This window comes from Cetorhinus maximus, chromosome 10 (assembly GCF_964194155.1).
Source record: "Cetorhinus maximus chromosome 10, sCetMax3.hap1.1, whole genome shotgun sequence".
NCBI classification, from domain to species: Eukaryota; Metazoa; Chordata; class Chondrichthyes; order Lamniformes; family Cetorhinidae; genus Cetorhinus; species Cetorhinus maximus.
Window position 1 is genome coordinate 12,789,545 of NC_135888.1, and position 21,942 is coordinate 12,811,486.

General features: G+C 43.7%; 1 protein-coding gene across 1 annotated transcript in view; it reads right to left on the minus strand.

Moving 5' to 3' along the window:
• Positions 1-21,942, minus strand: part of c5 (complement component 5) — a 152,545-nt gene that overhangs the window by 48,967 nt on the left and 81,636 nt on the right. The window contains exons 18-23 of the mRNA XM_078549969.1: positions 20,811-20,901; positions 13,160-13,242; positions 12,929-13,068; positions 8,988-9,218; positions 3,075-3,135; positions 2,886-2,975 (exon numbers count right to left, since the gene is read on the minus strand). Coding sequence (XP_078406095.1) covers positions 2,886-2,975; positions 3,075-3,135; positions 8,988-9,218; positions 12,929-13,068; positions 13,160-13,242; positions 20,811-20,901 — 696 coding nt within the window. The remainder of the gene's footprint in view (positions 1-2,885; positions 2,976-3,074; positions 3,136-8,987; positions 9,219-12,928; positions 13,069-13,159; positions 13,243-20,810; positions 20,902-21,942) is intronic.

Sequence of the window (21,942 nt, forward strand, 5' to 3'; positions counted from 1 at the left end):
CTTATTTTGTATGTAACATATGAATGAAGAGAGTGTCAGTTTTCAGTTAATTGTAATCTATTTGATAACAGTCCTGTAACATAGAAAATAATGAACCATGTCATTTTATCCCTGCTTAGAAAGAGCAATCTTATTCTCTGTAACTTGTTTCCATGCTAAATTCCTGCAGATTGTTCTTGTATACCAGCTAAATAGGAAGACAAAGGCCTGAGCTTTAAACATCATTTCCAGTTCTCTTAACCCCGGGTTTGGTCGGTCAAGCCACCAATCAAACCTGTTTTTGTCATCCTAGTGTTGGCTCCTGACTGCTATTCCTGCCCTCCCCCATTGGACTTCTGTTATTGTGGGTTTGTCTCAGGATTCATTGGCTTCTTACTCTAAAAGTGATTTTACTGGAGACAATACTCTTTCATTCAAAATACCTTTATTTATATCACTAACTATTTACAAGGTTACAGAATATCAAGACATAGCTGGAGCTACTCTCTGAGGCGTGTCTCACTCATCTTCTCTCAGTGAGTGACATCACTGTGACATCGCTCCTTACGTACATACTCAGTAGCTAGCATTAGGGTTAACCCTTTACTCTACAGGGCTCAAATAGTTGAAGCCACTCCAAACTATTAAAGATGAATTTTCGGATGGGATAGCTTTTATGTATGGTGTAAAATGAGCTGCCAATTGAAAATCATCTGTTTGATACTATCGCACAAATCAACTCCAAGGAACCCAATCAATATGGTATACACGAAACACAGTACCGGACAGACAATTCAACTGAATCTAATCTGTTTTCTCAGAAGCCGGTGAGTGTGTGGGTTTAACCTATGGTCTTTGTTGCTGGAGTGTTCAAGTGCAGGAGGGGGGAGGTTTTGCTAGTTGTGCAGGGGCTTGGTGGCACTGATCTGGAGTGTTGAGTGCAATTTTAATCTCTGTGCCTAGGGAGAAATGTGCTTGGCTTGGAGTTGGTTCAGTGGAGGCTGGCTAGATTCATTCCTAAGGTGCTGACCTATGAGATTGAATAGAATGGGCCTACACCCTTAGGAGTTTAGAATAATGAGAGGTGATCACATACAAAACTATAAGATTCTGAGAGGGCTTGATAGGGTTGAAGCCATTTCCCCTGTCTGGAGAGACTGGAACTAGGAGGCATAGTCCCAGGATAAGAGGACAGCCATTTCATAATGAAATGAAGATAAATTTCTTCACTCAAAGGGTTCTGAATCTTTGAAATTCCACACCCTAGTGCCATCAATACTCAGTTGTTGAGTAAATTCAAGGTTGAGATAGATAGATCTTTAGACTCTAAGGGAATTATGGGATATGAAAGTGAAGTTGAAGTTAAGGATGAGCCACAATCTTACTAAATGGCCAAGCAGGCTCGAAGGGCTGAATGGCCTACTCCTGCTACTATTTCTTATGTTCTTAACCGATTGTCAAAGTTAACTGCATCATTTAATATGTTAATGTTAAATTCCTTAAGATCTTAAGGTTATGTCTCCTTGCCCTACACTCCCTGACCAGAAGAAAAAGTTTCTCTATCCATCCTATCAATTATTTTCAAAATCCTAAAACCCCCAATCAATTGCACCTTAGCTTTCTATATTCCTAGAAATAAAAAAAAACTATTTTATGTAATTTCTCCTCATAATCTAACCTTTGGAGCCTTGGAGGGGGAGGCAACGGCGTAGTGGTATTGTCACTGGACTGGTCATCCGGAGACCCAGGTAATGCCCTGGGGACCTCCGCTCAAATCCTGCCACAGCAGATGGTGGAATTTGAATTCAATAAAATTCTAGAATTAAAAGTCTAATGATGACCATTACACCATTGTCAATTGTTGTAAAATCCCATCTGGTTCACTAATGCCCTTTAGGGAAGGAAATCTGCTGTCCTTACCTGGTCTGGCCTGCATGTGACTCCAGACCCACAGCAATGTTGTTGACTCTTAAATGCCCTCTGAACAACGGCAATTCAGGATGAGCAACAAATGCTGGCCTAGCCAGCAACACCCACATCCCAAGAACAAATAAAAGAAAATATTCTGGTGAATCTGTGCTGCTCTCCTTCTAAGGCCAGTGCATCCTCTCTAAGATGCAGTGCCCAGGACCATACACAGCACTCCTGATGTGGTTGTAGCAAAACTTCCTCCCTTTATATTTTAGCCTTCTATTTAGTCCTTCTGGACCACTAAATCTCTTTGAACCTCCACTGTTCCTAGCTTATCATTATTTAAATAACACTCAGGCTATCTTTTCTTGCTCCAAAATGAATGACCTCACACTGTGTTGAAATCCACCTGCCACAATTTAGCTCGGTCACTGAATCTATCAATGTCTCTTTTTAATCTTATGCTACAATTGCACACTACTTACTATACCACCAATCTTTGTTTCATCGGCAAACATGAATATATGGCTCCCTATTATGTTATTTAAGCTATTATTAAATAGTGAATTGTTGAGGCTCCAGTACTGATCTTTGTGGGACACCACTAGTCACTTCTTTCCAATTTGCATACATCTGTACTCCCTCTATTCTACCGCCAAACCAAACTCCCAGCCAGATCAATAATTTGTTTTCAGTTCAATGAAGGAGGTTGTACACTCTGTCCTCATCTGACATCCATTGCTTGTGGATTGCTGTTTAGAAATCAGCAGTGTGAAACCTGACCAATCTTCTTCTCCCTATCCTAGACTTCTGAGGTCAACTGTACAGCCAATATCACCCTCAGCTAACTTCAGTGATAATTAACACAGAAAAACAATCAAGCCTGGGACTGATCGAAACTCATTGATTTATCAGAGCAGCACACATGTCATTTTTTAACAGCAAAGCTCTTTAATATTTCAATTCCATGACTAATAAAACAGCAGTAATGCTACCTTGCACAGTCAACACATTCTTCGGTTTTACATTTGGGAGAATATTCAATGGTGTTTTCAGTCGAATTTCAATCCTTCTCACCATGTTGCCTAAAGGAAAATTTTTAAAAAATCAAACTTTGGTTAGGACAGTTCTCTAAACAAAGCCTCCAATTAAATATTACTTTGGAAACTTAATGCAAAACATACCCAAGGCGTTGGCTGGATCCAATATGTAGGGGAAATTTTTCTCTTTCTTAATACCTTCCGGCTGCAAATGAAAACAGAAGTTAACAATGAAAAAGAAAAATGAAAATGTAAAAAGCACTTAGTTTATAGGTCAAAATATACACAGAACTATTTAATGTGGAACAAAACGGTTTGAATTTCTAAAGGAGCAATAGATAACAGAGTGACTGAAGCAGTGTCTTACTGAGAGATTGAGATGATGTTATAAACCACAAGTGAATCTCAGGGGATTTACATCATTTTAACTCTGAGGTGAATTATTTTAGTAATGAAGATTATTTTGTTTAATCTTAAATCCATTTTTTGGTCAGAAGTAACTGTGATGATGGATCCTAACAGCCACTGTGCAAAAATTTGAGACATGATGGAGTTCAGGCTGAAGAACCAATGAGCATAGATTAACAATAATCAAAAATTGATTAATTAGGAAATAACTTAGTCTACATATACTTAAAACATTGCAGTCAATTTCCTGTGACAGAGATAAGGAGACAAGGAGAGTCTAAGGGTGAAGCAGGGTTAGACACTTGGAGATAATTGGATTAGTACATGCAGATTTAATTCTGTCCTCATACTGAAGTCATAAATTTTGTCAATTTTATTTTACCATTATAAATCCCTAAGTCAACATTTATAAATTTATTACGCTACTTACAACTTACAGCACTGTAGAGCCTCCACTTGGGGGAGAGTGCAAATAACAAGTTTACATAGACAGTTTCCATTACAAAAGTCAACATAGGAATCTATAAAGAGATTGGTTGACAGGAAGTGTGGACAGGTACAATATGTTTACTGTGTCTATAAAAATAGATATAAATTAAGGTGTTGAGCTTTTTCCTGTGGTCAATATCAAAATTTTCTAATGCTGTTTCATGTTACATGAATTCCACAGCATACTGGAATATGATTTGAATTTCTAAGCATAGTTGGTAGCCCCTCAATGTTTACATTAACGTTATTATGTCATCTGACTTTTCAAAATGTCAGGGTGCCAACAGCAAGTTCCCCTGGGAGACAATTAAGGGAATTCATAGGGCAGAATCTTCTGTTCGGCGAGCAGGGGCAGGACCCGCTCGCCGACGTGGGGTGACGTTGGGCGTGTGTTCCGACGTCACTCTGGGGAGTGACTGGCGGGCTCCTGAAAAAGCATGAAACCTCATCCACAGGCAGGATGAGATTTCATGAGTGATTAAAAAATCTCAGAATATTTCAAATTAAAAGTTATGGACATGTCACAACTCAGGTCACAGTGTCACATGAGGTGACATGGCGGCGAAATTTTTCTCATCTTTATTTAAAGTTTCAAATCTGAGCCGATCTCCCTGAGGCAGCACTTTGCCTCAGGGGGATCTGTGTGCTCTTCCGCGCGCACGCATGAAAGGGTGCACTCTCTGCTCATAGCGCTTCCTGGCACACATCATGCTGGGGGGCCTTAATTGGTCCGCCCACGTAAAATGGCGGCCACTTGGGAACCGCCTGCCTGCACCCACTCCCGGACATCCCCCCCGACGGGGGGAAAGTGTTGGCCACAGAGGCAATACACCCATGAATAGACATAATCCCTTATGACAGGTTACTAGCTGCATTAAAGGACTGATAGCAAAGAAAGGGGTTGCACAAAATTTGAAAATGGATGCTTAACACTTCTCTGTTGCTAATCAGAAAAGATCATGAGTCTTTTGTCAATTCGCAGCCACTGACTAAATAACCTCTTGAAAATGAGTTGCAAATTCATCTTCTTTGCAAATCACAAGTGGCCTTGGACATTATGAAATGTTTAAAAAAACAGAAACATTACACCTCTATTAGTCATGTGGTTAATTGTACTGCTTAGTGTAGCACTGAACTGAAGATCCTAGTTTCAATTTCCAGCCTGTACTGAGATTGTTGATTTAGTGGGGCACCACAATTTGCCTCCCTGCCAACTATACTTCACCCAAAGGACTATGATTCAGGTGCTTTTCATCAACTCTGCCTCTAAATTGTCTGCCTTTATCTCTCCCTCTTCCTTACCCTCACTGCTAGTGAAACTATCACCATGCTTTTGCAAATTCCAGAACTTTCCAATGTCCTCTTTACTATCTACACCTTACATAATCTCCAACTCATTTGAAATTCTGTCACCTGGATTCTATCCTGCAGGAAATCCTGCTTACTTATTACTAAATCGTTGCGAATCTCCAATGACACTCTGGGTGGAATTGACCCAGATTTGCCCTGAGTGCGGTAGCGTCGTATCGTCCCAATCCCGCCTCATTAATCATGCATTCCCAGGAAGCACACCGTTTCGATGGCAGGCAGGCTCTCATTCGCCCACCATGCCATCACCTTGCCGCTTCATCATGCCGGGCACCATATTTAAACTGTAGCCGTGCAAACACCTCTCAGTGCTTCCAGCCCAGGATTGCTGTAAAGAAGACATGGCCCTGAAAGCCCACTGGTTTAATGACACATTGCTTGAGCGACTTTTGGACGCAATGGAGGCAGAGGAGGGGCAGCAACATCACTAATCCAGCATGGGAGGCAGTGGCAGTGGTTGTCAACGCCAACACTCTACAAAAGAGGACAGGCATCCAGTCCCGAAAAAGGATGAATGATCTCCTCTTTTCCACCAGGGTAAGTCACTCTTCTCATCACTCTCAACTCACACACTCACAAATCCATCACACATCCACAGGGATCTCACTCACTGCCAGTTCAAGGCACATCACCATTCACACTCTCACAGACACCTTCACTGTCCTCATCCCGTCCATTGGACCACTTACCACTCACACATGCCAGGCATACTTTTCATCTCGCCTTGTAGGCATCTTCTTGCACTCTCTCCATCTGTATTCATGCAGGACAAGCTGGCACACAACAAAAGGGAGAGGTTGCAGACTGGTGGAGGAATGCCTGAAATCAAGGTGCTCATGGGCTTTGAAAACAGAGCCATCTAGTGGGGTCGCCCCGCTGGTCGGCAAGGATCTGGACTGTTCCTGTGCTGACAGTGAGGTCAGCAGGGCCCAACCAAGTGAGGATCCAGCAATGCAACATCCATCAGACAACCATGCTGTGAGCAATTTGTCCTGTTCTGCAGCCCCTGCCATGCACTAATTATCTCCCCTTGCTTTCACAAGTACATCTGGGGAAACAGCTGACAGAGTCCATGACCTCCAATCAAGCCCTGAAGAAACCTCTGAAGAGGAATCTGAAGGCACCTTCATTGAAGATGCGTCACAATGCTCATCCACACCCTCCACCAGCGCAGAGACACACACCTCGGTGGGATCTAGCTGTAGAATAGCCTCGGGATCACAATCTGGTGAGCACATCACAATGTCTGATCCACAGCAGGTGGCGGCAGGGACCTCTTAGGTCTCTGGCACTCGGAGGTCTGCTGGAGACAAGAAATCTGCTGAGTCCAAGTCAGATAACGAGCCTCTGGACTCAGTCATGTCTCAGTTGCTGGAGCTGCAAAGGCAAGCTCAGGAACATCAGGAAGGGATGTCCGCTGCATTCCTCAGGTTGCAAGGCTTGATGGAGGAGTTCATCCACATTCAGGCCGAGGTGATATCGCCAGCATACCAATGCATCGAGGTCAACACTGGTAGGTTGGCGGCCGCCATGGAGACCTTAGTCCAGGACATCGGTCCTGCACTGCTGTGCGGGCTGAACTCCATCCCTAACGCTGAAGTTGGCCTCCAACAGTGTGTACGCAAGTGGGGTGCGGGGCAGCTCGATCTCACTCCAGCTATCCCTTCTCCTCAAGGAATCTGTCAGGGTTCCTCGGGCACCCATAGGGGAGGAGGATCAGCAGGTGCACACCCCTGGGCCAACCACCCAGGTGGCCCTGGGAGTGTCTGGCCCATCCGAATCCCCTCTTCCTGTGACCTCAGCAGCTCCAGCTCCACAGGCTGAGGAGGGTACCACTGCCACATGGCAGGACCTTGAAAGCAGGCCGGGGCCCTCCTGGTCTCAGCCCTCCAGGTCATCACAGACAGGGCGTAGCAGTTAGCAGCCTGCCTCCACCTCCGCTGTGGATGTCGGGGGAGCACCAAGATGTAGCAGCAGGTTTAGGAAGTTTAAGAAGATGTAGTTGCATAGCCTGGGCAAGGGTGTTAATCAATTGTACATAATGTTCACTATTGTAAATAAACTCCCAAGAATGTCTGAGATAAAAATAAAATACTGCAGATGCTGGAAATCTGAAACAAAAACAGAAAATGCTGGAAAAACTCAGCAGGCCTGGCGAACAATTGCAACCTGGTTTCATGATGTTGTGAAACCAATTTTTGGCCCTCTCGCCATTTTTTCCGTTCACGCTGGCAAACATGCCCAACCGCAGTGGGCATGGAAAATTCTGCCCTCTATCTCTCAGCAAATTGAATCCAAGGCAGTGGGTTGGATTTTGTTCCAGTGACCTGGGTCCCTCCACATTGGTTGGGGAACCAGCAGGAACCGGCAGAGGCCCGATGCAATTAAGTAACTGTCAGGCGCTTAACTGGCTAGCGTTGGGCCTCCCTCATGATTAAGGCCCCTGGAGGGCAGAAATCCTGCTCCCGAGAGTTGCCAGCCAATCAGAGGCTGACAAGTCTCCACTGCAGGTAGCACCACCCCAGGATCGACACTGGATCCCAGAGCACAGGTGAGTGAGGGCATGAGGTGGGTTGTGGGAAGGGGTTCACTGATGAGTATGGTCAGAGGAAAGAGCAGGGGCCTGGCTTTCAGCAGACCCCCATTCCAAATGCCAGGTCACTCGATAAGGCACAGAGTGCCTGTCAACAAGAGATGCCCCCCCACCCTGACCCCCCCCCCAAACAGGGTTTGCTGCGCGGCCTTTGTAAGGCATGGGAAACCCATGTGAGTTGGGGAGAATCACAGAGGCACCACTAAATTCTGGTGGGCTCAGGGATAATTAGCTTTAAGTGGCTCATTAATGAGCCTAATTGCCTTCCCACTGCTGGGAGGTGGGATTCTGCATTGAGCCCTTCCACCCCCAACTTGATTGAGAACAGTTTTCCCAATATTGGGAATCTGATGCAGGTACTCCCACCTGATTCCCTGGCCCACCCCACCACCATGCCTGCTCCTGAGGGGACTCCACTGAATCCAGCCACGTATTTTTGAATTCTCTCCATTACTTTGCTACTCCTGACCACTGCAACCTGACTCAATCTTAAGTTCCTGTCCATGACCTCCATTCTGCTAACACCCCTCCACTGCACAATTTCCCCTCTCCATGATTTAAACATCAATGGCATTTATCATTTTGTCTCTTCACTCTAGAACTCCTTCCTCCACTTTGCTAGATCTACGCCTCAACTTCAAAATAAGAATAACTTTTATTTATATATAATCCCTTTGTTGCAAAAAAAAATTATTTTAAAAATTTATCCTTTAAAGAAGTGCTCTCAGCCATTTTCCCATTCTTTCCTTTAATCGCACCTCGAAGACCTTGAAACTTTTTTCTATTCTAAAGGTGCTATGTAATGCAAGTTGTTGTAAGATGTTAAGCCTGACAATGAGTCGAACCAATTAAACTTCAGGGGCACCATATGCATAATTCCAGTAGTGGTTACTGCAAAATGATCAGAAACCCCAACCAAGGTCAGCTAAACCAGCTCAAACTGAGCTGGGACCTTCCTGATCTGTATGGTTCAATGACCCCTGGATAAATTCAATAAATCATCAAAAGTATCACTAAATTTACTAGGACAAAATTAACACTATCAGTTTCTATTTTACGTTTGTGACATTCATATCATTAAACGGGATTTATATTTTAATTTTGTATTATGCTTCTAATATGCTCCAGTTTATTCTTTTTTTAAACTTACAATTGCTTACAAAATAGGAAAGATAATAAACTGAAGAATTGCAACATACCACTACAAACAATTTGTGGACAGTAATTTCATTTGCTGAATGTTGAGTTTTAAGTGTGAAATTTATGCTGTGGACACCTATTTTCAGAGGAAGTATAGTGAATGTAAATGGAAGTGCTGAGAAACTTTCCAAGGTTTTTCTTTGGCAAGCAGTATGCTGTCTTCCTTCAATGCTTGTTTGAGAGCCTTTGAACAAACATGTTCCGTCTTCTGTACTTATTTGTACACAAACCTTTAAACAAACAATGCACAATTAATTATTAGGGCTGAACAGTGCTTTCTTTTACAATTTATGCACTTAAGTAGTGGCAGCTTAGCTCAGTTAATATCACTCAGCTTCCACTACAGGATTAACCACAAAGTAGCTGGACCGCACTTCAGTGTAAAATTGGAGGAGTCCTGTTTATCAGGGGTGTACAGATGACACATTAAACTGAGACTCCATCTGCCTGTTAAAGGCAATATGAAAGATCTCACAGTATTACTCAAAAGCATATCTCTTGGCCAACATTCTTTCCCCAACCAACATCATCAACATGAATTAATTGTTTATCTTGTTTGTTGATTCAGAACTTGCTGTTTACAAATTGCCTGCCGTGTTTAGTTATATAATAACAATGATTTAATTCAAACTAATAAAATATTTGTAAAGCACTTCGGGATGCCCTGAGGACAAATAGAACATAAGATCATAAGAACTAGGAACAGGAGCAGGTCATTTGTCCCCTTTTGCCTGCTCTACCATTCAATAAGATCATGGCTGATCTGAATGTGGCTTTAATTCCACTTTCCTGCCTGACCCCATAATCCTTGACTCCCTTGTAAATCAAAAATCTCTCTAATTTAGCCTTGAATACATTCAGTAACCCAGCCACCAATGCCCTCTGGGGTACAGGATCCAAAGATTAATGACCCTCTGAGAGAAGAAATTCCTCCTCATATCCATCTTAAATGGGAGACCCCTTATTGTGAAACCGTGCCCCTTAGTTCTAGGTTCCCCCACAAGAAAACATTCTCTCAGCATCTACTCTGTCAACTCCCCTCAGAATCTTTATAGCATTATATTAGCATTATAGTAACCTTAGAATAAAAATAGATGATTCGCCTTTAGCAGGATATCATTTTTAGATGAAAGATTATCCTGTATACTAGGGGTATAATTCAACAAGGAAAATCAGAGGGACAATAGTTTCTTTAAGGGACCTCAGATATACAGATTTACAGATCCTCTTGGCATAATACCTTCTCTTTCAGGTAGCATCTTTAGTTCTTTTGATCAGAAGAGAAATCTTAACAGTAAAGTTGTGACCATAATATCACTTTCTGACTGGCATGAAAGGCTGAAGAATCAAACACCAGATTGAACAAGTAAACCAAGGCAAAGGAAAGAAAGAAACTAAATAAATGCCAGAGCATTTCCAACTTTATATTTATCCATTTCATTGACTGAATGAATTGGTTATAAAGCACACTGAAATGTCCTGGGAACATATGTCACAAAATATAAGCTACAGCTTCACCAACTACCTACAAGCATACAGAATTTTTTAAGGAAGACGTGTTTTTTTAAGAAATACAAGTAAAGGCACCGATCAAAAGATGGCTGATACTGTAAAGTGACCATTTTCTGGAAAAATTCCTATGTGGATTATACTGATAGACCTGTCCTGAGAACGTGGAATTTCACACCTAAAGAGGTGTCAAAGCCCACTTCAAACAGAGACACTTGAAAGAAAGGTATGGAAAATGCTAAAGGCTAGGCTTTAATCTCCCATAAAAGCAAAATACTGTGGATGCTGGAAATCTAGAACAAAAACAAAAGTACGTGGAAAAACTCAGCAGGTCTGACAGTATCTGCGGAGAGGGATACAGTTGAAGTTTTGAGTCCATATGACCCTTCATCAGAACTGAATGAAGGGTCATACGGACTCGAAACGTCAACTGTATCCCTCTCCGCAGATGATGTCAGAACTGCTGGGTTTTTCCACGTATTTTTGTTTTTGTTCTTTAATCTCCCATGTTTGTAGAGACAATGGACTGTTCCCTACATCTCATCAGAAAATTCAAAAACCCATCTCCTGTTGATTTATGCCTCAGAAGGTGTAAAAAAAGTTCTGAGATGAAAGCAAAATGGACTGTGGTTGCAAGACATGCCTATTTCTCTCTTTCAGGAATACACAGAGAAAATGGGTTAAAACTGGCTGAAGACCAGTGGATTATAGTGACAAAAGCAAGAAGCAACACCAGTCAGTCACTCCTGCAAAGACAGGCATGCAATCTCCCTCTCTCTTGCTGGAGGCAATTGTGTTTTAGCAGAGACAGACAGCAAACAGGAAGAAAACAGGACAGCCTCTTTATATCACCACCTTCAACACCTCTTTGATCCTTTTGTCTGTGACATCTTTTGATTATCTGCTCCTATCACTGCTTGCTTATCTCCACAATCACCACACCCTCAACTTCTCTCTCCCCCCGCCCCCCCACCTTAAACCAGCTTATATTTCTCCTTTCTCCTAACTATGCTTCAGTTCTGCCGAAGGGTCGTGAAGACTCGAAACCTTAACTGATTTCTTCTCCACCGATGCTGCCAGACCTGCTGAGTTTTTCCAGGTAATTCTGTTTTTGTTTTGGATTTCCAGCATCCGCAGTAGCTTTTAGCTTTTGTTTTTATCTCTGTGTTTAATTGACTGCCACCTCTCTTCAGGAAATGCCCTCTCTGAAGAAGTACGGTTCTGTTCTCCGACAGGATTTCCGCCTGTCTCTTCTGCCCTGCTCACCTTCATTGCTTTCCATTTCTCTCCTGGTGTTTGACAAGCTGTTTACTAAAACCCGACAAATATCACCACCTTCAACACCTCTTTGATCCTTTTGTCTGTGACATCTTTTGATTATCTGCTCCTATCACTGCTTGCTTATCTCCACAATCACCACACCCTCAACTTCTCTCTCCCCCCGCCCCCCCACCTTAAACCAGCTTATATTTCTCCTTTCTCCTAACTATGCTTCAGTTCTGCCGAAGGGTTGTGAAGACTCGAAACCTTAACTGATTTCTTCTCCACCGATGCTGCCAGACCTGCTGAGTTTTTCCAGGTAATTCTGTTTTTGTTTTGGATTTCCAGCATCCGCAGTAGCTTTTAGCTTTTGTTTTTGCCTCTTTAGTTACCCTTGCAGAGACAATCAGGCCACTTCTCCCTCTGGGAACAAGCCAGCAACTGTCTCCAACAGACTGTGAATCTGCCAAAGTCAGCGCTACTGAAATCATCCAACTTAATAGTTGCAATGTACCACCATCCATACCTCACGGACAAGCCAAGAACTGATTTGTATTATAATAACAATAAATAAATACGGAAAATCTTGGAAAAACTCAGAAGGTCTGACAGCATCTGTGGAGAGAGAAACAGAGTTAATGTTTCTTCAGAGCTAAAGAGAAGTAGGAATGTGATGAAATTTATACTGTTTAAAGTGGGTGGAGCAGTTGAAGCTGGGTAGAGGGCCAACGATAGGTGGGGGCTAAGGAAAGATTGACAAAGGTGTCATGGACAAAAAGACAAACGGAGTGTTAATGATGGTGGTAAGGGCTAAAGGAGGTGCTTTAGAGGCCAGAGAGAGGGGTCCAGGTGGAGGGAGAATACTGGAGGTGGGTGAAAGGATCCGTTGAGTGGGGGGTGGACTCCTGTCTAAAGAAGTGAGCACGGAGATGAAGACTGATTTGTACGTTTTGTTAACTTTTATTTGGAGTCTTAGTGTGTGTATGTGTATGTGTACCAAATCCATCTCCTGTTGGTTAAATGTTCATATTTATCAGAGGTTTCTGAGCATGTTCTGATATTCATATAATCAAAATGCAGCAATGAATAAGCCTTGTTCAAAGCAATACCAGATAGCTGCCAACATGATATTGTAATGCATATTTCTGACAAAAAAATTTTTCAGATATACCCCTATTTTGTCCTTCCGATAATTATATACAGAAGCTCTTAGTTGCACTTGTTCACCTCGCACGACAGAATAAGGTAGTTTTGCTTTTAGAATCACATCTTGGTAAACTGTCACTTTTATTGGGTCAGCAACACATATACCTGCATAAAATATGAAAAGTAAGAAGGATTGAATCTGATGCTTAATATTGGCAAGTCCTAAAGTTGTTTGGCTATTTGGCTATTTACTTACCAGTCTCAGAAATTCCAATTCCTTGGACTTCCCAAGTCGTTAGTGAATCAGGCAAAGTTTTTAACAGTGCCTGAGTACCTGAGCTAGACATAATGAGGACAGAAAATTTATGTCAATACGTGCCACATGTAAAATTTGAATTGCAAATCTATTGTATTACTAATAGTTGGAAATCATACAAAGACAACTCCCGTGATCTAAAAATCTAGTTTATGACATAATCATCTAAAATCTGGATTTTTGTTGATTTTTTTTAGTCTGCTTCCCATTGGTGGAACTGAAGCTTTTATGTGTGGACACAGGAAGGTTAAATCCTCACATTGAGGATACCCTCCATCGTGCTGTGTGGCACTACCATCGTGCTAAATGGGATAGATTCTGAACAGATCTAGCAACTCAAGACTGGGCATCGATGAGGCGGTGTGGACCATCAGCAGCAGCAGAATTGTACTCGAACACAATTAGTAACTTCATGGCCTGGCATATCCCCCACTCTATCATTACCATCAAGCCAGGAGATCAACCCTGGTTCAATGAAGAGTGCAGGAGGGCATGCCAGGACCTGGTGAAGCTACAACACAGGACTACTTGCATGTAAAACAGCATAAGCAGCAAGTGATAGATAGAGCTAAGCAATCCCACAACTAATGGATCAGATCTAGGCTCTGCAGTCCCGCCACATCCAGTCGTGAATGGTGGTGGACAATTAAACAACTCAATGGAGGAGGGGGCTCCATAAATATCCCCATCTTCAATGATGGGAGAGCCCAGCACATCAGTGCAAAAGATAAGGCTGAAGCATTTGCTACAACCTTCAGCCAGAAGTGCCAAGTGGATGATCCAACTCGGTCTCCTCCGGAAGTCTCCAACATCACAGATGCCAGTTTTCAGCCAATTCGATTCACTCCACGCGATATCAAGAAACGGCTGAAAGCACTGGATACTGCAAAGGCTATGGGCCCTGACAATACTCCGGCAATAGTACTGAAGACATGTGCTCCAGAACTTGCCGCACCCTTAGCCAAGCTGTTCCAGTACACCTACAACACTGGCATCAATCCGGCTATGTGGAAAATTGCCCAAGTATGTCCTGTCCTCAAAAAGCAGAACAAATCCAACCTGGCCAATTACTGCCCCAATAGGTCTATCCTCAATCATCAGTAAAGTTATGGAAGGGGTCATCAACAGTGCTATCAAGCGCTACTTGCTTAGCAATAACCTGCTCACCGATGCCCAATTTGGGTTCCACCAGGGCCACTTAGTGCCTGACCTCATTACAGCCTTGGTTCAAACATGGGCAAAAGTGCTGAACTCCTGAAGTGAGGTGAGAGTGACTGCCCTTGACATCAAGTCTGCATTTGACCAAATGTGACATCAAGGAGCCCTAGCAAAACTGGAGTCAATGGGAATCAGGGGGAAAACTCTCTGCTAGTTGGAGTCATGCCTAGCACAAAGGAAGGTAGTTGTGGTTGTAGGAGGTCAGTTATCTCAGCTCTAGGACATCACTGCAGGAGCTCCTCAGGGTAGTGTTCTAGGCCCAACCATCTTCAGCTGCTTCATCAATGACCTTCCTTCCATCATAAGATCAGAAGAGGGGATGTTTGCTGATGATTTCACAATGTTCAGCACCATTCACGACTCATCAGATACTGAAGCAGTCCATGTCCAAATGCAGCAAGGCCTGGACAATATCCAGGCTTGCGCTGACAAGTGGCAAGTAACATTCGTGCCACACAAGTGTCAGGCAATGACCATCTCCAACAAGAGAGAATCCAACCATTGCCCCATGATGTTCAATGGCATTACCATCACTAAATCCCCCACTATCAACATCCTGGGGGGTTAACATTGACCAGAAACTGAACTGGAGTAGCCAAATAAATACTGTGGTTACAAGAGCAGGTCAGAGGCTAGGAATAGTGTGACGAGTAACTCACCTCCTAACTCCCCAAAGCTTATCTGCCATCTTCAAGGCACAAGTCAGGAGTGTGATGGAATACTCTCCAGTTGCATGGATGAGCGCAGCTCCCACAGCACTCAAGAAGCATGACATCATCCAGGACAAAGCAGCCCACTTGATTAGCACCATAATCACAAACATTCACTGCCTCCACCACCGATGCACAGTAGCAGCAGTGTGTACCATCTACAAGATGCACCGCAGGAATTCACCAAGGCTCCTTTGACAGCACCTTCCAAACACACGACCACTACCATCTAGAAAGCCAAGGGCAACAGGCACATGGGAACACCGCCACCTGACCTGGAAATATATCGCCATTCCTTCACTGCCACTGGGCCACAATCCTGGTATTCCCTTCCTAACAGCACTGTGGGTGTACCTACACTACATGGACTGCAGTGGTTCATGAAGGCAGCTCACCACCACCTTCTCAAGGGCAACTAGGGATGGGCAATAAATGCTGGCCCAGCCAGCAAAGCTCACATCCCATGAATGAATTTTAAAAAATGAAGAATGTTATAAGAAAACAAATGAAAAATTATCTGTGGAATAAAGACAAAATTTGGCATTCTTTTTGAATTGCTGTTGTATACTTTGATGAGTTTCAATGTTAAAATATTTGCTTTGTTTTTATTTAATCAAGTTTCTTGTTATTTACTGTGAACATTTATGGTAGAAAACTATCTATGGATTCTCTCTGCTCTACCTATCAAAAAAAAAACACACTTCACGTGAGAAAGCTCCTTAAATGTTTTTTAGCTTAAACCTTAGATAATGTACACAGGTTAAGTATCTCACATCATTCCCGCGAGTGAGCCCTCATTCCTTACAGTCCAGAGTGTGCCTTTATCTGCTCAACTTATCTTTGATCAAGTTTTTTGTCATCTGTCCTGATAGCTCCTTCTGTTGCTCGGTGTCAAAAATGTTCGTTTTGATATTCTCTTGCTAAGCACCTTAGGATATTTTGCTACATTAAAGTGCTGTATAATTGCATGTCATTATTTTGCTGTTGTTCAATATCAAAGTGAATCTTAGTGATTCTAAAGATTGAACAGAAAACCTCGGTTACTGTAATTGGCTTTATTACTTTATATCATGTTCCCTCATGTAATCTTCTGCAATTTTGGGGATGGTGGAATGAACACTATACAGTACCAGATCATGGGTTAGGTTGTAAACTGACAAACATATTTATTAAATAGTGAATGGATAATTGAATAAAAGCAATTACACACTAGATTTACAATAGTTAAATGTATAATTCTTCTACCTGGAACATTGTAAGTTAAATAAAGAGCCATGTCTGTTGTACTAAACTGTAACATGTATTGGATTTGGCTCCAGTCTTTGAACATTAACTTTACGTGGCTGACTATCTAAGGATTCTCTCTGGTCTACCTATCACTCTATCATGGCTTGAGATGGCTAAAGTGGTAAAATTCATATAGGTCAAATTAAATTTGTGCTTCAAACTCAAGAAGAGCTGCCATTCGAACAGATATATGAAAAAGACACACAGGTTGCATGTATTTTCATGGAATGGCTTTGCCCTTCCTTGATACCTGCGCAGTAACATGGCAGAATCGTCCTGTACCGTTGGTGGCAGGCATCATGGTGGGCGTGAGTGGATAATATTGTGAGAAGGCCAAAAATCAGTTTTACGCTGTAGTGAAACCAGTTTGCACTCATCCGCTCCACCCATCAATGGCAGGTGATATTTCCCACCGCCATATGTTGGGAACCTAATTTTAATACTTTAGCATCTCACTGGGATCACCTCCCCACGCTGGATCATCCAGGCACGTCGGTGTGTCACATAAGCGACGTGCACCTGGTGAGCTGCACTTTGCTCGGGACTTCGAGGTTTGTTTGTCTACCTTGCTTCGGGCAGCACTCACGGTCATCAGCGCCAGGCATCGCAATCACATCACTTTTAGGGGGGTCTACCTACCATACCAGCCGTAAGGTGGGGTGGCGTTTCAATGGCTGCGGGGCTAGGGCTTGCTTGGGGAAGGGGGAGAAGTGTCCTCAGGCAAGGAAAGAGGCCGTAGGGCGAGGGCTCTTCTAAGGGAGGAGGGCATGCTAGGGTGTGTGTGGGGGCACATGTTGATCTGTGCAAATGGCCTCAAGATGGTGAGGGCTGAGGAGGCAGTCTCCAGAGGAGGCAAAGCCAGATGTGAGGGTGTGTGTGAGAGAGTGATGCCCCTTGAGCTGGGAGTGAATGGGTGATGGGCTTGTGAGTCTGTGAGTTCAGAGTGATGAGATGGTTGTCTTACCCTGGTGGCCTGGATGAGATCATTCATCCGTTTTCTGCACTGGATGGCCGACCTCTTGTGTGCAGTGTTGGCACTGACCACCTCTGCCACTGGCTTCCAAGCCAGTGTCGTGAGATTGATGGGCCTCCTGCAGCCAGAGTGGGAGTAGAGGACATCACAGCATGCCTCCATGGCATCTAGAAGGCGCCCCAGGGATGCGTCATTGAATCAGGGGGCTGCACTCTTCTTGGCTTTTATGGCCATGTCTTCACTGGGGCAGTCCAGGGCTGCAAACATTGAGAATTGTGTGTGCGGCTACAGTTTAGGTATGGCTCGCGGCATGAGGAAGTGACGAGGTAACGGTGTGGCGGACAAATCGGAGGCTGCCCGCCAGCAAGATGGCATGTTTCCTGTGGCTCCATAATTAATGAAGTGGGAAGGGGATGATACGGCGCGAAAACCTGCCATTGTGATCGGCAGTTAGAATGTCTTTATTCACACCCTCTACCATGCTTAGTGCAAATCTGGGATGATTCTGTCCACAGATAGTTTTCTATGTTTGCACTGCAGTCTGCAGTCTGATCTGTTGCACATGAAATTATTTTCCTTCCATTACAGACAGAAAATGAGGCCAAAACAAATTCAGTTTCAGCCTTAGCACTTATTCTGAGGTCAGTGTACACCAGAAAGTCTCAGCCATTTTCTGGGAGAACTCAATATTTTGCCCCAAATGTATTGTGACAGGACACTAAGACCACAGTGCATAATAGGCAAAAATGCTTTATCTTTGTCATATTCCTCTCTCTGCAACTCTCAGTGAGTGGCATGAGGCAGGAATTCAAGATAATTTGAAAAGGAATCAGTAAAATTAAAAGCATCTGACAAAAAAATAATGTTAAAGTATTGGGGAAAAAGCCTAGAAGATAGCAGAAAAGTTGGATGGAAAAAGCAGTAAAGAAAGAAAAAGGGAGAGCATCGATCAAACTGGTAGGGGAACAGAGATTGTTAAGAAAAGCAGGCAAGATAAATGGAAGATAAGTAAAAGCTTACAGCCCTGTTGGTGAAAAACTCTATATTTCTCTACCTTAAAGGGGGAATTTATTTTTTGGTCAAAAATGCAGATCATCCCAATGATGTACATGTTTTGTGTGATGCTTTACACAAATGAAAACCAGATATAAAAGACTGGAGGCAAGAAGCAAAAGTTGGTTGTTCATCAAAATGCTCAAGGAAAGGGAAAAGACTACAGGGACTTTGTGAAGTATACTGAGAGCAAGTGAGTACTAGATTCTGTAAAGAGCTCACTGCAGGCCAATGAAGCATATGAACTTGCACTGGATTTTGAGAGTGAGTCAACTGAGGATCCAACGATGAGGGTTGAATCAGACAGGCTGCACCCATCACCACATACCAGATGGGACCAAAGGCAAAGACACAGACCTGAGAGGTATGGAAAGATCATAATCGGTGGGGACTTTTCAGTAAGGTTGATAACCCTATGTGTTTTAAGGACAATACCTGTAGGAGGGGGACTGTCTAACAGGAGCATGAGCAATACACACTGGGCGGTATCATCCCAGATTTGCACTACGTGTGGTAGCGGGTGGGTAAAATTATGTTTTACCCGCCAACTGCAATGGCAGGTTTTCACACTGTTTCGTCTCAAACCTGCCGCGTTAGTTAGAGAAACACGTCGTTTTGATGGGCGGGGCAGGCTCTCATTCGCCGCCACACCATCACCTTGCCACTTCATCACGCCAGGCGCCATATTTAAAGTCCAGATGCACGCACACATCTCAGTGATCCCAGCCCAGGACTTCCACAGGTAAGATGTCCATGAAAGGCAAAAAGACTGCAACCCCCAGGTTTAGTGACGTGTCATTACAATGCCATGGAGGCCCGCCGCAATGTCCTCTACCCCTGCTCTGACCGCAGGATGGGCAGCAGCGTGACCAACCAGGCTTGGGAGGCGGTGGCAGTGGTGATCAGTGCCAATGCTGCACAGAAGAGATTGGCCATCCAATGCAGATAGAGGATGAATAATCCCATATGGGCAGCCAGGGTATGGCAACTATCTCATCACTCTAAATTCACACACTCAAGCCCATCACACATTCACTGGCATCTCACTCACTACCAGCTCAAGGGACACCACCCATTCTCACACACAAACCCTCACATGTCCATCTGGCCTCATCTCCTCTGGAGACTGCCTCCTCAGCCCTCACCATCTTCAGGCCACTTGCACACATCAACATGTGCCCCACACACACCCTGGGTTATCCTTCTTCCCCAGTACAACCCTCATCCTACAGCTTCTTCCCTTGCCTGAAGGCCACTTCTCCCCATTCGCCAAGCAAGCCCTAGCAGCCACTGAAAAGCCACCCAAATATGGCTGATCTGGTAGATAAGAGACCTGCTGTGAGCCCCCATAAAAGTGATGTGGTGCTGTCTGTGAAGTCTGGCGCTGATGACTGCGAGTGCTGCCCGAAGCAAGGCAGGCAAACAAACCTTGAAGTCCCGAGTGAAGTGCAGCCCACCAGGTGCACGTCGCTTATGTGTTGTTGTGAAACATGTCGGCATGTTTTCCCATCAATGTGGGTGGATTATCCAACAGGGAGGGGACGATTCCGGTGGGCTGGCCTAATAATGATATGCAGATGTATAACGATGTGGTTCCCAATGTCTGATGACAGGAAACGTGGACGATTGCAAACTGGTTTCAGGCCGTCGTGAAATCGATCGCGCCATATTGTCTGCTCACGTCACCGAACACGGCCAACGCTGCTGAGCACGGAAAATCCCAGCCATTGAGTTAGAAGTGCAAGAGAACCAATGCTAATAAAATTCATACACATCACTCCTGCTCCACATACAGGTAAGTATATTTTAAAATGTTACCTTTCTGGTGGCAGCTTGCAGTGATCCCTTTAAGGAGCACCAGTTAGGCTGCATATAGATCTAGGTTCCTAAATGCAGCTGATGCTGCCTGTCTCGGAGCAACCAATATGGCATGGGGACCTCAAACAGGCATTAGGCCCCTTACAGCAAAGGATCTAGCACCTATTACAAGATTGGACCATGATCAACTTTTTTTTGCCTATATGAATATAATGTGCTTCTGGCTCAAAACCTGGCTTCCTGCGCACTAAACTGTTAAGTGTCAGAAAACGGGCACTATGCCATCTAATTTTTACACGCTATTATTGTAAAAACAGAGCTGGTACTCACTGTTGCACCCACTATAATTAACTTTGTCACTAAGAAGTGCAATGGTCTGACTCTCAGGAACGGATTTTTCCAGAGCTGTTGTAAATATCAGTTTGGTTTGTGTGGGTGAGATGAAACAAATTATTGCAGCAGGATATAGATTATGGAATCCAATTATAAATTGCATGGAAACATCTCTAAAAAAATGTGCTTCAGAAAATACCTCTCTTGAATTTCATGGACCTCCCACAGCCAGCTTTCTGGAAAATAACTACGGATGTGCGGTGGCTCCATTTCATATTCACTGTTCAATTCTAGTTTTGGGGTTAAACAAAAAGGAATGGAGACATGAAAAAGAGCAATAACTTGTATTTTGGGATTGGTGCACAATGACCAGAATGCAGCTTCAGCAGCCAATAGTATTCGTAAGATGCCTGAATCCACATTCAATAGAGTACATACAAAGAAACTGCTTCCTCTGGTGGGGAATCCAAAAACAATGGGTCAAAATCTAATGGCAGAGATAAGGAAACTAGGAGTGAAACTATGTCCTAATATGCTGCGGCACTGCATCCTGCAATACCAAGCAAGTCATTTGGTGCCTGGTGAACAATAATGGATGAGTTCTTTTGGTCATTTTCCTCAAGTAGGTAGGTGCCAGTTAATAGTGACTTTTTTTTTGAGGGGAAGAATTTCTCAGTGCTTCTCAGTGCATTTAAAATCAATATTGACAGCTTTGTTTAATAGGTACAATTTAATTTCTACTTGATATCTTGTTTAATTGACATCAATTCACAAAAATAATCAATAATGATGGTTACAGATAACAGCGCTGCCTACTACATCTACTTCAGAATTTGATTCCTTTACAAAAAGAGCACATAGATCAAGGAAAATGATCAAGCATAGCAAAACCTTTGGAGGTTTCAGAATAAAACTTGGAAGAATGTAAATAAGAAGGTACCCCCCCACCCCCCCCCCACCAACTCCTAGGCTGGAATTATACGTGGAAATTATATGGCTGAAAAGTCAAGGAAAATGGCTGCCTCCACTTGGCTGGGTCAGCCATTAATTGGCTCAGGGCAGGACTTCCGCTCTCATCTAGAAGAAAGTGCCACCACCTCCAAGAGTTTCTGGCAATCAAATGGCCAGGGGTTCTCTACTCCACTGTGTCACTGGGAGTAGTGGTCACTGCTGGGAGTACAGGCAGTTCCCACTGAAGAGGAGCTATGTTGTCAGGCATGCAGGTAAGTCCAGTGTTTTGCTGGGGCCAGGCTGGTAGACCCTGGTGAGGGGAGTGGGGGAATATGTTGGGGGGGAAACTACCTTGGGGGGGCGGGGGTCCTCCATTGGGT